General features: G+C 33.6%; 1 protein-coding gene across 2 annotated transcripts; it reads left to right on the top strand.

Annotated features, from left to right (window-relative positions):
* Positions 1-343: 343 nt before the first annotated feature.
* On the top strand, positions 344-14,711 carry LOC120345148 (sushi, von Willebrand factor type A, EGF and pentraxin domain-containing protein 1-like). 2 transcript variants are annotated; one of them, XM_039414566.2, is made up of 24 exons: positions 344-497; positions 681-836; positions 1,084-1,257; positions 1,692-1,787; positions 2,902-3,084; positions 3,618-3,716; positions 4,171-4,353; positions 5,077-5,178; positions 5,532-5,667; positions 5,881-6,047; positions 6,230-6,340; positions 6,795-7,022; positions 7,153-7,347; positions 7,507-7,701; positions 8,174-8,353; positions 8,716-8,889; positions 9,451-9,918; positions 10,308-10,421; positions 10,785-10,961; positions 11,275-11,454; positions 11,656-11,928; positions 12,823-13,002; positions 13,437-13,661; positions 14,533-14,711. In XM_039414566.2, exons 1-24 carry the CDS (start codon positions 446-448, stop codon positions 14,535-14,537), a joined length of 4,053 nt encoding a protein of 1,350 aa, XP_039270500.2. In that variant the 5' UTR covers positions 344-445; the 3' UTR covers positions 14,538-14,711. The 2 variants fall into 2 exon arrangements, with proteins under 2 accessions (XP_039270500.2, XP_077968997.1); XM_078112871.1 differs by having other exon boundaries at positions 6,230-6,344; positions 6,799-7,022.
* Positions 14,712-17,579: the final 2,868 nt, after the last annotated feature.

Genomic DNA, 17,579 nt, shown 5'->3' with positions numbered 1-17,579 from the left:
TAATTTTATCGATTGTCTTTTGAACTACATTCTCATAAACGACATTTGTTTTTTTTTAAATGTGCATAACGCATATGCCAAGTGTATTATTACTTCCTGAAAACTGACTACAACAATGATTGACATATTGAAAAAAATGGAAATGATATACCTAGTCTGATTAATGTAACTGAGGTAGTCAGAAATTTTATATTGTTGTCACAGTCATTATAACGTTTCAGCATTTCGTGTAGTTCCTAGAAGATGATTACCTGCAAAAATTTATGATTAGTAGTCAGAATGGAAAAACTACCTACTCATTGGAAAATGAATCATAGGATTGAAATGGGATAAAAAATGAATATTATTTGATGTTATTATTTAGAATTTAGATAATGTGTTATAGTTTATTGTTTATAACAGTAATTTATTAATATTTTTCAGTCTACAAATACAACCTATTGAAATGAGCATAAAACTTTTCTTAGCTATTTTTGCAATTTGTATTTTTGTATTGGGTAAGTACAAGTTAGTTTGAAATTGAATAATTAATTAAATTCATAGAAATATGTGATTAACACCAACTGAAAATTGTTTATAATTTAGTCAGTAATGTATCAGATATTCAAGCAATATTTATTTGATTGCACTAATATTAAATTTGTTTCGGTTTCATTTCAACTGTTTATAAATCGATTCAGAAACTGGAGTATTTGGAAGTGCCGAATGTGTTTACCAAGAATCATTGATAGAGTACGGTAGAAAATGCCGTAAGCCATGTCTTGATAGTTCTGAATGTAAAGGAAAGAAACTATGTCAATGTGATGGTCCGTGCGGAATGTCATGCTTTTATAATCGTAAGTATAGCAATTATTCTTCATCGTGCTCAGTAGTAAACTATTGCATAAACCCTATTTCCATCAGTTACAAAACGAAATAAAATAATAATTGTTTCAGATCATTGTTTAAAAGACGTGTATTGTGCGTGTTAAGTGTTATTTACTGAAATATATTTAATTCGGTAAATTACAATAGTTCATTTATATATGACAAGAAAAATAACCAACATTTATCAATATGAAAAAGCGCTGAATGTTTCTTTAGGAAGTGACTGTGAAGAGCCTGAAAGTATCGCGAATGGTAGAGTAGAACGCGAGCATACACTCTGGATGGCGGAAGCTTACTATTCATGTAATGATGGTTACGTACTTGATGGTGAGAACGTCCGAACTTGTCATTCAGACAAGGTGTGGTATCCTGGACCTCCTAGTTGCAAAAGTAATTAATTATTTAATTCATCCTATGCTTGTAACTGAGTCGCATGTCCGCCTTGATAACTTTGTAAGACAAAAGATTTTTGGATAAAGCAGTGATTCCCAACTTTTTCTGTACCATGCATCATTTTGATCATGCGTCTGGAAGTTGTGGAACACTTGAAGTAAATCCATTCAATACTGTTATTGTAGTAAGGTAATGTTTTTTTACTGGACACTATGCTGCCATAAAAATGATACTTCGATTTCATCTTATCAATCTTAATATATTTTTATAGACATCCAGGCATCTATGGGCCTTTGGTTCGCAATAGAGCCTTTTTCATAACAAATATGAATGAATATTATTGCATGCAAATAAAATAGGAATTAGTGTATCCTCAACATTGACCTTGTTCAACCAAATTAATCTTAATATTACTAAATCACTTACTCTAGGGCCATGCGAAGAACCCGATGAGCCACACTCGTATCCAACAAATGGTGAAACCGAATTCCTCGAAGGAAGAAGTTACATTTTTTCATGCGATTCTGGTGATATATTTTTATTCAAATTTGAATATGCTCAAATGACATTCGCAAAAATACAATCAGATTAGTTTTCAATACTACCAATGCAATTCACGAAGAAAAACTTCCATGACTATATATATACTAAGCCATCCAGTATCTATTCCAGGGTGGTCCAAACACAGGCCCGCGGGCCACATGTGGACCGCCGCTTCATTATCTGTGGCCCGCGTCATATTCGAAGAGTAATCAAAAAATCGCATCTCGTGTTGTTTCGTCATAAAATTAATCAGAAAAATCTTTTGATATATTGTCATCACTAATGTCACTGAATTAAATAATGTTATGGCTAGCTGGGGAAACTAGCGAAGTTGAATGATGTGCTTGGCAGTCTAAATTGTTATCTGGCTTACTAACTTTTTGGTCGGGAATATGCTAACAATATAGACATCATAGAAAACTAAAAACTGAATGCGGATTCTATTAGCCTAGAATGGCTATGCATGATAACTATGTGATTGCACAATAAAAGTGTTTGTTTTGTATTGCACTGTTTACCTATTCTTGGCACTATTGTGGCCCGCGAACATTGCTAAAATATTTTTGTGGCCCGCGGAGCCGACAACCTTGGACCACCCTGATCTATTCGATTGGTGGTTGAGGATATCTCTTGTTCTCACATTTCGGTATTTGTCTTTTTGGTTCTGCGTTTTATCAAGAAACTCTACACTTTTGCAACTCGAGAAAACCTCCGATAATATTTGTTCATTGTAACACAATTATAAAGTTATTGCTAATATCTCAATATACCAGGCGTTAACTATCGGGGAGGCGTAATGCCGGAACTGTCAAATATATATAGAAACAGTGTTCTCGTGCATCATAATGAAACAGTTTGAGTGTCTGGGGATAAAATTTTGAGACCAGCATGCCTAATTTTACAAAGGTAATATTCCAATTAACAGGTAATGTCCCTATAGAAACTTATTCCTTCTTAAAATACAGGAACCAAATTAGAAATCAATTGTTCGAGTAATCGTGGACTTGATTTTTTTCAATCAACGCCAGCAACAACGCGGCAAAAGTAATTCAGCGAAAGGGAGAACGTTGTTCTGTATTAAATTTATTTGTTTTTCAGGATACTACATGACTGGTGACTCAAGCAGAACGTGTTTGGAAACCGCAAAATGGTCCGTTGTCAAATATCGATGTTTTAGAAAGATGTGTGAAAGCATTGTACCAGTTCGCCATGGCACTATTCATTACTCCATTGGTGATGGGCCTGTTTTTGGTACAACAGCAACAGTGGAATGCAAAAACGGTGGGTGTGTTCCAGGAAACTACCAAAAGAATATAAAGACGAAATTTATTTAAGTTATTCCTAAGTAAATTACGAAATTTTAACAATCTATAAATATATATATATATATCTAAAATTGTGGCGGTTCCGTCTGCCTCAAAAATGAGTTTTTTCTTAATTTCATGTTTCCCTAATTTTTATAATAACACATTTGTGACTCTTCTTCCAAAAGAAATTCTACGGAATCGCGTGAGACATCTTCAAAATATTATCTTTCGAATATGAATAAAACAAAATTCAGATCATATTTATATGATTAGTAATGCATTTGAAACATAACTATTTTCTACTTCATTGAAAAATATTTCAATACGATGTCTATAAATGAGTTTTTTTTGTTAATGTAAACATTATAAAAGTCTTCAATTTTTCATTCATAGACTAGTCAGCTGTAATCGTTAGCCGTTTTTTTCAGGGAAATGATGCAATATTGGCTTCACATAAACACGATATAATTTTAAGCAATTTTATTTTATGTATTTGCATGTTTTTAGGATACAAATTGAGTGAGGTTGGACTGTCGATGCGATGTTACGCCGGGGATAGCGGATCAAGATTCGGAGAATGGAATGGGAGACTCCCATCATGTTTAAGTATAAATTTTCAGAATAGCTCACAGGAAAAATAAAGTTTCTATTTTTATAAATTTTATTTTCAATAACTTCGGACATTGCTAAGTTCGATAACTATGTCACCTATTGCAATTTGTGGTTTCACAGGGCAATAACAAATAGTTTTACAGGCCATAACTCGGGCACATAAAATAAAAAATCTAAGACTTATGAAATAAACCAATCAGATACAAAATTAAATTTTGACTAAATTTGGACAGCTATGGTTGTCGTGAAAGGAAACTCGTTGTGGCAAACTATATTTTATTTTGTTCGAGTAAACATTGTACTTCAAAGTAGTTTTTGAAGATCAACTTGTTTAGTAATTCCCCAATTTGTGCTGTCTTTCGACTCTAAATAGTTCCTTTATTCAAAAATTGCTCTAGTTGATGGCAATGGCTTACATGTGTACTGTTTAATTTAATCATATTTTCAGTAATATCTTGTCCTCGACCTGAAGAGCCAGAAAATGGGGAAATACCAGATCTCGCGTTGCTTAGGTTTGAATACGGAAATGAAATAAGTTATGCCTGTAATAGAGGATACATGTTGAAAGGCCCGAGATATAGTCGTTGCACAGAAAATGAAAACTGGAGTAGCACAAACTCAAGCTGCATAGGTGTGTTTAGAATAATATCATAGGTGGTAAACTTTTTCAAATAAATGTGTTCAAATGTGCAACACGGAAATATTTTAGAGTTTACCACACTCACTAATACATTGAATACACTTTCTCAAACTTCTAAGTACCGTATACTAATTTAATCATTTTTATCCTCGCACTCAATATGTATATTTATACACTAACACAACGCAAAATTATAGGAAAATGAGCAGTATAATTAGCCAGACATTATTGTAATTGACTTCTAATAACAGTGTAATTCTATATGAGAATTTCCCAATGCAAATGTACGTAACTACAGGTTTATTTACTCATTACTTATCGATTTTATTACTTATCGATTTTAATCGGTAAGTATGTTGATAGGTATTTGTCTGTATGTCTGTATGTCTGTTAGATGCACGCCATATCTCACGAAAGCGAGATTGAATCTGCTCCAGATTTTGCATGTGCATTCATCTTATCTCGGACCAGAAGCCTATTGATTTTAGGCGAATTATGTCGTATAATTAGCGAGTTATCAATCAATTATTGATATAGTGATCTAGATTTTTGTAAAGCGAGAGAATTTTGAGACCCGCCGAGCGTGTGTGTGCGATGCGCAGTGCGCAAGTTACAAGAGCGGATGAATCGAAACTGCAGTTTCTGTTTTGGGGGATCCCCTAACTATCGATCGATAAGTCTTCGGTTTCCAACCGATATTCTCGTATTTTGTAGTCGATCCATCTTGTGACTTTGACAGTTTTGACTACCCCACATGTGGATTCACGATTGTTCATTATAAGTGGACGAATAGAGATTCACAAGATGTTTTGCGAGGTGAGTGAGAAGTAGCGCCTTTCAATTCTAACATTGTTTCTCGTTTATTATTGTACGAGCTAGTTCAATTCGATGGACAAATATAATATTCTTGAAATATACCAGTGTTTTAGTATTTTAACTAGACTTTTTAGTCTTAAAATTACATGCTAGTATTGTTTAATTTAAATTCAAAATATAGATTGTCTTTATAAAGCTGTCGTGAACTATTTCAATCTGCCATATGTTGCCGTTAAATGTAATCATTTAGCCCGTTCAAGAAACTCGTACTACCTACTGAAGACAGGCGAATTTAACCAATATTGTCAAATATGTTGCACATAAATTACGGCAACATATCTATTCATGTCCAGGTCGTTTGCTTCAGTCGAATTCTGGTACTGCATACCTGGTATCGATGAGAATTCCGCCGGACTGGACAAGTCAATCTCATATATGTTTGGAATTTGACTACAAGATAACGCGCGATTCTTCGCTGCTCGTTCAAAAGTAAGTGGAACAGTGGGAAGGTTTAAATTAGACAAATCCTAAAAATCCATCAATATCACCATTTAATAGTGGCCTTAGTATTGCTGTTCTGCTGGACTACTTGAATAAGCTGCTAGAACATTGTGTATAAAATTATGAAAGATAAACATTGCAATAAATTTGTCCGCTACCTTACACGATTGCCTTCTGTTGAATCATTTTATTTGTTTTTAGAGCACTAGGAAGCATGCATAAATTTTGGCAGACTCATCCACGAGAAATTACTGGCGTGTGGTTGGATGCACTTGTGGAAATTAAGTTAGAAAACGCAATCCAGTTCCAGTTCAAGGCAGAGAATATTGTCTATTTAGATAACGTAGCCGTGTACGAAGGAACCTGTGGTCAGTGTTGTCCCTATTTATCGCAATGTTAATCGCTTCTATCCACAAGACGTATACTTTCGAGATCACATTAGGAAAGCTTTTGATATCTTATTGACGAATTTAAAAATAGATGAGCAATTCCAACACGTCGTATTATTTATCAAACACTTCTGTTGAAACAAAATTGTTTATTTTTTCAGATAATCACTGCCTAAGAATGCCTTGTAACAATGGAGGAACGTGTGTAAATCGAAAACGCACCTTTTCTTGTATTTGCACTGTGGATTTTACAGGATTCGTGTGTGATATTGGCAAGTGTTTCTATTTTATTAGGATATAGGTACTACATATTATCGCTCTCTGCATGTTTCGGACTATAAAAAGTTGGTATCTTTTTAAAAAAAAATTCAAGCAAGTTCACGTACATTCATTCGATAGCATTGAGATTAGAAAAAGTCCACCTTTCTTCTTTCTACTCTCTCATTCCTCAACATGTTCACTGTCCCCTCGCCCTAATTCGTTTTACTTCCAAATCTCCATATTTCCTCCCCACCCAATTACCTCGTGTATAATGCTTTTCTCCTTCCGCTTAATCTTCACTAAACAACTATCTACGATCCATCTCAAGCCATAACGCATTAAGTTCAGAAATTTCAGGAAACGTTCGCAGTTGCGGCTTTAAATTAGAAATTTTTTAACAAAGATGATTTAATTAGGAGGCTACGGTCAACATTTTTACATTTTTATTCGCAATATTTATAACAGACAGAAAATGTCCAGAACTACCAGAACGCATTAAAGATGGCAAATTAAGCGAACGAGACAGAGGAATGTATCTTCCTGGAAGAACAGCTGTTTATGAATGTTATAGTGGCTATAAATTTAGTCATTCCCCCAATGTTATTTCACGGGTTGAGGTTACTTGCGAAGCAAACACTGATGGGAGCGGAAGAAGTGAATGGAATACGAATCCACAAAAATTGGCGTGTGAAGGTTATTATATTATCTCAATAATAAATCTTTTGCAATTTAAAAATAATTCAGTTCACTGCAAAACCTTTATAAACTAGAAATATCCACTTTTTTAATCATTCATCATGTTTCTATATTACTTCATTTGTAGTTGTCACATGCGCACCACCCAAGCTGGGTAAAAATCAACGTCTTGTTTCGACTAATACTCGATGGATTGCCAATGACCAAGCTACATTCAGTTGCCATGTTGGATTTTATATGAATCCTGCAATATATACCACACAATTGAATAGAAGATGTCAACTTGACGGACAGTGGTCGGGCGAGTTATCTGATTGCATCAGTATGTATACACTGATTGTACTTTCGGTATTTTTTAGTTATTTTCAGACTTAATATTTGAAATAATTGAATTTACGTGAACAGAGAAACTTTAATAGGCATTTACAAGCTTTACTAATTCGTTTGATGAATATAATTTTTACATTGATCATATTGGCAGAACCATACTGTACCTTCGACAGTAGTGGCAATGAAAAGCCAGACGTTGTTTTTCCGCAGACAACATATAACAAAGGCGTCACTATCAAACTAAAATGCGTTGAAGGATACGAATTAAATACCGATGACCCGTTCCTAACTTGCACAGGATTGTATACATGGAATAGAAATAATAGAAATATTCCAAATTGTCAGAGTAAGTTTTTGTTTTGCGAATTATATTTATTATCTATAATTAGTTTCGTGAAAATTTCTCTCTGATGATATTCAAATATAGAAAAGAAAATAAGTGGATTATTGAATTAGGCAAACTTCAACATTATTACTCAATAAATGACAAACAATTGAAAAAGTTATAACATTTATTTGTATGAAGTATTGCTGTGTATTTGGTGCTGTGCCCTTTTAACTTTTACGTAATAGTTACAAGACTCCTGTAATTTTTATGGAATATGTACAAGGCCTCCTTACCTCCTTGATTTTACATTGTCCAGTTTTGTGAGATTGTGTCTTTGTCCAAGATTTATCCGCTATTTCGAATTGAGTGCTTTTTATCTTTTTTGGTATTAAATGAACAGTTTTAGATGTCTAAAAGTCTCAGGTATTGTCTATGTTTTTGAACTTTCGGTCCGTGCGTCATGCGTAATTAGTTACTTTACTGTTCACAGGAATTACTTGCGGCGTTATACCTAGGATTCCTCATTATTATTCATCGAACTACCCTGAACCGCTTTATTATGGCGAAAGCTTCACTTATGCAGGTTGCAGAGGTGGTTGGTCAATGGTTGAAAACAGAAAAATTAAATGCAAAAGCGATAAAACTTATACTAAGCAGCCAATTTGCCGGCGTAAGTTGCAATAAAATTTTGCATTGAATGTACGTTTGTTGTTTTAAATTCTAGAGTTTGATTGAATTATCAGAGCAAAACGGCATTAGGTGAATTTCTTGTTTATAGATTTTTCATTACGAGTTCTTTGTTCTTAATTTTTTAATGCAATCGTAAATGAACTTTAAAATGATATTGGTTTGCGATCATTTTTGTAGTTATCAACTGTGGCATATAAAAATGTTACTTTTGGTCTATTGCATAAAAATACCGATATTTTAACATATTAATATTTGTTCCATGTTCGTTTAAATTTAACATTAAATTATCGAATACATTTATATATTGTATAACACTATTCCATTCTTAACATTGAAACACAGAACTAGGAACTTGCACTCGCTTTCCTGTAATTCCTGAAAATTGTAAAATGCAAAACAATTCCAATCACAAGGTTGTGCGATTTACCTGTAATAAATTGCATCATATTATTGGAAACACAATTGTCGCCTGTGAGCATGCTACAAGGCAATGGACAGAAACGCCTATTTGTACAGGTTAGAAAAAAATTAAGCTTATTTTTTCATTTTCCATTCTAAATTGCGCCTAATAGAAATCAGTTTCATATTATAAGTTTATTAAGTTGCTCTTGTTGCACAAACAGACGCATTGAATGACTCGGTCTAACTCTAGCTAGACTCTTGACGAATATCTACATACTGTATATATCTAATCGGTATAAATTTGATGGCTTTTTGGTAAGCGTGTGTATTGTGTTAGCATTGTACGTTAGAGATATTAAAATTAAACGAAGTTCAATACACCTGCCATAAAATGTAATAACGTTGTTAATGTCTATCGAAGCGGGAAGGATTCAATTACTGGCCTCAAATACCCATATTTCATTGACTATATGTATTGTAAATAAATGCTTAAATATTTCAAACACAATTTTGGCATTATAAAATAAATACTGTATAAAACAACATATACTGAAATAAATGATTTCAATAAAATATTCAGCACTCTGGATATTGAAAAGAACCAAAACTAAAACTAAGTAGCCTATTGCGGTATGTATTAGGATCAAACTGTATTAATAATTTATCTTGGCTCAGAAATTCAACCAACTTCCACGACGGTATATAATGGAATACAATACTTGGTATATCTTCAAAACCATATTCGTTCAAACTACGAGGATGCACAGAATCTATGCCGAAGTATAAATGCAGATCTAGCAATTTTATACAGTCAGACTGTTCGAGAAAGATTTGAAGAAGCATTGCAAAGAATTTCAGGGAGGGATTTTCGACTTCGTATTGGTTTAAAAAGAAGGTATACGAGTATATTGGGACGGGAAACAAACGAATTTATTTGGGACTGGAAAGAAGGAGAATCGCGTTCCAACCTACCGAAAGGTTGGAAAAATCGCAATGATAGACATTGGGCCTATGATAATCCACGATATGACGCAGGAGATTGTGTAGTTGTTGACAGCACACCCGATGTATACTCCAGTAATAAATATAGATGGAAAGTTACTAATTGCGACAATTCACCTCTTCCGTTTGTATGCCAACGAAGTAAGTGTATTCTATAATTATATTGATTGCATTAGAAGGAAAAATGATTTGTGACACTACTTCGATAAAATTTAGGTAAATGAACGTCTCTAACCATTCTAAAAACAGTTATGTAGTGTAGTCTATTTCAATTACCCAATTGAGTAATTTTATTTCAGCAATAACCGAATGTAGAGTGAAATATATGAAAAATGTATTATTTGAATTTTATCACTTATTTGTTCTTTAAAACTAGTCGTCCATGCAGTCCATTCGTCCAGTGGTATAATATTATAGATAAATAGTGAGATTGTGGGCGATTTAAAATTGTAGTTTGAGTAGCTGTAATGAATTGTTTGCATTGGGCTGTTTTACGCCAAATGAATTAATTTACAATGGTATTTATTAAGATCACATTTCATGCGAACCGAATCCATGTAAAAATGGAGGAACCTGCAATGTCGAAAACGGAATAGAAAGATGCTCATGTCCTCATTATTTCTTTGGCGACTATTGTGAAACAGGTTGGTAAAAAAGCAAGTAAAAAAAATTCATAATATCAAAATAGGTTTTGTGATGCGATTGTGTTTACGTTAAATAGAAATACAAAAAAAGAAATCACTCACACTTTTGCACCTACAATTGTGACAAATTACAATATGAACCTCTTATTCCACAGCACTTTGCTCGGAAGAATAAAATGGAATAAAAAAAAATGAAACGCCTGGAGTAAGAGACAATATAATACATTGAAAAAAATACCTCAGCAGCTTATATACTATGAGTTAGCAACTAATAAAGTTTTCTTTTTAAATAAAAAAAAAGTGCCCGATTATTTAGTTTTTTTTTTATCACTTACATACTTATCCATACAATGTTTGAATTAGAAACTACCTGCGCCGCATCAGATCTCGAAAATATGGAGATCATTTTCGGGAAAGAAGATCGCTATTCAGTAGGATCAAGGGTATTTATTAGATGTTCAGATGGATATCGACTTGTTGGGAAGAATGTCGTAACATGTGGAAGCCATAGAAGTTGGAATTCACAAGCAAATTGTGAAGGTTCGAAATGTATTATATTTTTCAAGTGTGAAGGGGTTTTAGCCAGAACAACTGAATGGAACACCATAGATAGATTTGAAGATTGTACTATATACATATACACAAATGATAATAAGAACTCATGCTTGAAAATAAACATCAGGATGTGTTACGAGTTACTTACTGTTCACTGTTATTACTTTGGTTATATCACAATATCAAGATGGAAGACTTCTTTATTTCATCTATATATTAATATAACATCTGCAAAGATAAAAATTATTGAGAATCTTGCAAAACGTAATTCAACATTTTAATCGCTCCATTTCAACAGAAATCAAATGTGCTAACCCACCATTGCCAGTGCATGGACGGTTTCTATTAAATAATCACAAATACGGAGCAGGAAAAAACTATGATATTAGTTGTGAAAACAAATACAGATTAATGGGAGATTCGCAATTATATTGTGGATGGGATGGAGAATGGGCTGACACAACTTCATTATGTGAAAGTAAATATTTTTAACTTGTTCTCTAACGTTGCGATGAGTTTCTAATAATCGCAAACAGTAAAAAATGAATAACGATATTTAAAGGATTTCAATTTGTGTTTTAATTTCTTGTTGGTAAATATTTTGTTTTAACAAGATGTTTATTGAATGTCATTACCAAGCTGAACTAACAATCACTTTATTTTTATAAAAATGTTACAGAAATAGTTTGTAGCGCTCCATCATTGCCAGCAAATGCTAAAATGTCTACTACACAGAAACAAACTTATGAAATGGACGATTGGATAAGTCTTCGTTGTAACGAGGGATATGAAGAGAGTGAAATTGTTTATCCCACGTGTAATAGAGATAGTCAATGGGACTTCCTAGAAACTTTTAGATGTATCCCGAAGTTTACCTCTACAGCACAACCAAACACAAGAACAACAACTACTACAACAACAGAGAGAACGCCCACAACAACAGCGAATTCAGGTGGTTTTAAAAGTGGCCGATTGCATGAAGTTCATATTTGGTATGAAATTTACATGTTGTACTACCCATACCTAAGGATGCCAAGTATGAGTACTTACAAGTATTCGATTCTTATCCGATTCCTAAATTGTCGATTACGATTATCGATTCCTCGACATATCTTACCGAAAACACATACCCACCCAAGTAATACCATATGAAATAAAACAAGAGCACGATGTTCAAATTCTGGACGGCCAAGAAAGCCTAAACTAAGTAGTATGGGTATTCAATCTGTCACAGGAGACAAAATCGCACAAAACAAAACGAATCCCTCAGAACCCACAGAGATTTTTAAAATAACTAAACGTTAAAGCCTTTCATCGAAATATTATATATAGTGAAGTTTGCGTCGTCGTAGCAACTCAACATAGCAGTGAAGCAGTTTATACATATATATATATATGTGAATGAATTGCCACAAAACTTTACACATTCTTTTCAATCTAAGTTTTAACCTCGAGAATCGTTTCCAATGCATCGGAATCGATTCTAGTCGGTTCCGCGAAGAATCGATTCTGTGATCGAATCCGGACTCGATTCCGCCATCCCTACCCATAACACGGTTGTGAGTTGATAAGTTCTTGTAAGCAATCGGTGGCGCTCCAGAAGTACGTGTACATATGAAGTTAACTAATTTTGTTCGCCTACTTCACATCAAGTTTTGTAAAGAAACGGAAGCCAAAGGGCAGGGAACCCAGAGGGGGTATATTCACTTGGCTAACACAAACAGTTCATGAATAGAACTAAAATAAGAAAATTCGGAATAAAATTATAGCCTAATCCTAACCTGATACGCATACCACGGAAGTACCCAATCGGTATTAGTTTCAACCCGTGTGTTATTTGTTTTAGGTCTCCCATGTACTGAGTTTCCACATCTCCCACAAGGAAGTTTTATACACAATGATCCAGGAAGCTATCCATCCGGATCTTCATATGAAATCCGTTGTGAAGCAGACCGTGATATAACAGGCTCCAGCTCTCTCACTTGTAATGGCGGAGAATGGAACGAAGTAACAGCAAAATGTGAATGTAGGTGTTGCATTTTAAAATAATAATTGCATCTAACTAACCAAAACATATTGTTATTTTCCTCTCTGATGCCATTATGAAAAAATGAAACATAACGAACAAATGGAAATTTTGGCTTGCCAACGCTAGCACTTTTAGCCTTCAATATTACAACATATATATACCATGATATATATATGTTTGAATATGAATTTTAAAAACTTTTTTACTGTTTTAATTGGATATTTTCAAGAATAAATATCGCAGATACACTGTAAAATTTAGCGCGAGCTGTTTTGTACATAAAACTTGTGAGTAATGATCTCAGTTTTATTTTTTTATTATATTGAATAGTAAGTCAATCAACCAGTCCTCACCAAATAATGAATAAAATATCAATTGGTAAATTTGCTTCTTTATTTTGATAATTTCAGTCATTTATACATACTTTTCAGTAATCATCTGCAGATTGGATCAATATCTTTTGCCATATGAAATTGAAGTGCAAGGTTTTGAACTTCATCAACTACAAAACGAGAAATTTTCTGTTGGAAAGATATTAACTTTAGTATGCTCTGGGTCAGGAGTGGTGACGCATTTAAATGATGAAAGCATAGAACCACAGATTACATGTCAAAGAGGAGGAACTTGGCAGCCTTGGCAATCAATGTTCTATTGTGGTAAAATATTCATATTAGACTATGATATACCACATAATATACTTTAATTAAACTCACTTGAACTTTGTGAATTTTCTTTAGTAGCATAATTGACAAATTAGATAAAATTGCTATTCTCTATATACAGCGTTTCCCAAACTGTGTTCCGCGGAACAATAATATTCAATATTTCAATATTGCGTCACTGCCGGCCTAACGTTTTGAGAGTAGTGGCATTTTCGTTAACCGTCTGCCTAGCTCTTTGACTGTCAAGCTCATTATCAAATTTACAGCATTCTTTTTGCTATAGGCAAACGTGTAGGCCTAAAAAATAAAGGCCAAAGGTCAACTCTTCTTTCTCCATCTCTTGTTTTACTTTGAAATGCAGAAAAAGTCACTCATTATCGCTAAACTCGATTCAGCATATAAATAAACTGCAGCTCGCAAAATTGCAGCAAGTACTTCTATCCCCATTGTTACGTAATATTTTCACGCAAACACTAAGTAATAGAAAGTAAACGACATAAAAAGGTAAAATAAATTTAATGATTCATATACACAGTATTTAAAATAAGAAGAAATAAAACTTTTATGATAATGTAATATGTAAAATATCTAATCATTTTTTAGTTATGTTGAACACAATTATGTCAGTTTTCGCGGCGCATTGGTAAATGCTGCACAGCACCATTTCTCTTTAGTAATTTTACCACTTGATTTATTGGTGTTCCGCGACGCGAGATAAAAAGCCTAAGCGTTCCGTGGCCAAAAAAGTTTGGGAAACGCTGCTCTATAACATTTCATTTTATTCTGCTTTGCCCAAAACACTTCATTTTCCCGCAAATCTAATGTTAGTCGAATTAAAATCATGTGCATTCGTATATTTTATCAGGTTAAATCTCACATTGACAAAGACAGACAAATACTGAGGAAAAAAGGAATGATTTGCCAACAGACTCACGTCAGGATGCAGCTATTTTATCAGTATCATTGGCAACAACTATATTAAACTGATTTCTGTCGGATTTATATTTTAACGTTTCTGTATATAATAAAACACTAATACATGAATGCCAATGTTTGTTTCATTTTTTCAACAACTCCCAGAAAAAAGTATTGCGATCGAAGGACGTAATAAACATGAATAATAATAGTAGCCAAAACAATGCAGACAGCACATCTTTAAAATAAATTTCCTAAATTTAGTTAAAATGAAATCTCGGCTCTAAGAGTTGTGTTGATCTGTCGTATTAAACTTTTCACTGCAATTACATATGAATATTATAATAGTTCACTGCATCCAACAATAAAGCAATTCCAAGTATTTCCTGTTTGAATAATATGTGCCAAATATAAATAGTATGTGCTCTATGACTATATCTTGATGTGGTGTATGACGAGTCTCAATTCTAAAAAATCAGCCTGGCAAAATTAGACGCGTCGGTATCAAGCCATAACAGCCACAGCTATTAGTGTAATAAAATTGCAGATCATAAAAATTGATATCTGTAAAAGTTTCCATAGAAAATTGCATTTAATTAACCACTAATGTAATAATCAGCATTTTATATTTGAAATATATCACAGTCAAGCTTATATATTTTCTATAAGTTAATATGTTTCAGGGGTAATAGTTCACTGACCTAAACGTTTTTTTATTCTTCTGGGGGCATTTGAGATTATTGCAATAATCACTGTGAGGTATTTTTGCCTCTCCTGCAAGATATTCTCAAAGGCATTGACGTTAGGTATACAGTTCACAACAATTTTATCACTGCTCATTTAACCAGTCTGCAACCAAACGCACAATGCAGCAGGTACGAAAATGATATATATATATTGGGTTTCGCTGCTCGATAACCATTCTTGGTTCCCCGCGGCTTCCCTTCCCCAGTAAAATGTGTGTTTAAATTTTTTGTCAATTTTGTATATTATTTTCTGTATGAAAAAAATAAACTAGACTATGCCCAGGACCTATATTTCATGATTGTATCCCAGTCACTCCTCGTATAACAAAAATGTCTCAGGACGTTCCCCATCATGACACGAGGACGTCTTGACAATGATAGTTCAGGTTAGTAATGCAAAAGGCTGAGACATTATATGTCATTTATACTTTATTCTAGTAAATTTCTAACGCCGTCATCATTTGAAAAACTAGTATGTAAGTGATAACAATTAGATTGATTCCAAATAATGCTCAGTAATAATTCTTAGCGACCCCTCCCGATGTAAGCTGTGTACGGTATTGGACAGATTAGAATAGGAAATTATTCGCATCAGAATTTGAAATAGCCGTCATCTTGGTTTATTCGTCGACCAAAGATCGAGATTAATCCGTCAATATTTTTTTTAATAAGAAGCCATATTTTCAAAATGCAATTCAGCTTCTCTTCGTAATGAGTTAATATTGAAACATGTTGCTCAATGTTTGGCAACATTCACCGAGGGATCCGAGTACAATATAAACCACATGCAAATTCATATCTTCCAAGTATTCGAGATTCGACTCGATTCGAAAAAATATTCGATTCGATTCTGAAATCCCAAGGTATTCAAAAATGCTTAGCCCTACATGCCAACCATTTTTTGATCTAGTCTAGATGAGTGACTCTGCTACAAACGCAAAGATGAATACTGGCATAAATACAGGCTTGCCAGTCGAAGAGCCTATCATACCAAAAGTATATCAGCCGCTAAATGAGCTGCAAAATCGTATTAAATCGTACTAACATATAAGTAACAGGACAAGCGTTCTGATCTGACCTAAATTTGTGAGTGTCCATCTTTCTAGATTCGCAACGATGATTTTTGGCAAAAACTTTGCTGCTGAAGAGAACATTACCTTTGCAGATTCACCCATCCAAAACTTTAACCTACTCTTATTTATAAACTAGGCTTCAGTTGAACGAAAGGTATCAGACAGATAATCGAATAAGAACCAAATGTCTGACGAAATCAGATAATACTTAGTGAGTTGGAAAAAGAACCAGATCAATTAAGTGTAATTCAGGGTAATAATCACCTTCATAAAAGAATAAATAACAAAGGGCCATTTAGACAAATTTGACACGGACACAAAATACATTGTGGTAATTTGAAGTATCGTAGTCTGTATATAAGGGGAGCTAGGTTGGGATGAGCAAATTTACCGCGTGCGCTACCGGTTTCGTGTTGTTGTCGAAAAGGCCTTTACCTATAATACAAGCCTAGCGGTAATACGCAAAAATGAGTGTGTAGCCTTACAATTTATGGAGGGTATTTACTAATATTGATAATTACCTATGGGCCCAAGTAACATACTGTTTCCCTGCTCCACAAATTATTCAAAATTAGCAATTCAAAATTAAATTCAGCAATGAAATAGAGAGAAGACAGAAATGATACAGATTACACCGGATATTAAAAACCTTTGTAGTTACAAGTGGTCAAAATCGACAATCAACACCTGGTTAACCATGAAGCTTTTCAAACCGCGTTGTGAATACACATTAAGGCCGTCCGATTTTTCATAAATTATCAATAACAAGTAAAGACAAAACTTTGGTGACACACCAAAACGTAATCTTAAAAAAGGCTATTTGTATTTATATATTCATCCAGTGTCCTACCAAAAAATAAATAATAGATACATGTATATAAAGTGAATACGAATAAAAAGCTCCGAATATTTAAAAAGTATATAAACTAAAAGTATAGGGCAATCGAGGCGCTCACATAAAAATACGAATCTCTATAAAACAAAATATTTTGTAAAATTCCAGTAAGTAAGCAATCGAAAATCGCATTAATGAGTTTGAAATTCAAAGCTTGCTGTTTACCAGTTTGACCGAACACTGCCAATACTTCTTTTTTAATGAGCAGAAAATAGTTTCCTGAAGTGGTTTAAGATACCAGTGCAGAAAATTCTAGGTAGCCAAATAGCACTTTTATAGTTGA

This window comes from Styela clava, chromosome 5 (assembly GCF_964204865.1).
Source record: "Styela clava chromosome 5, kaStyClav1.hap1.2, whole genome shotgun sequence".
Taxonomy (NCBI): domain Eukaryota; kingdom Metazoa; phylum Chordata; class Ascidiacea; order Stolidobranchia; family Styelidae; genus Styela; species Styela clava.
Note: the sequence above shows the minus strand (reverse complement) of the source record. Positions and strands in the feature narration are given on the sequence as shown.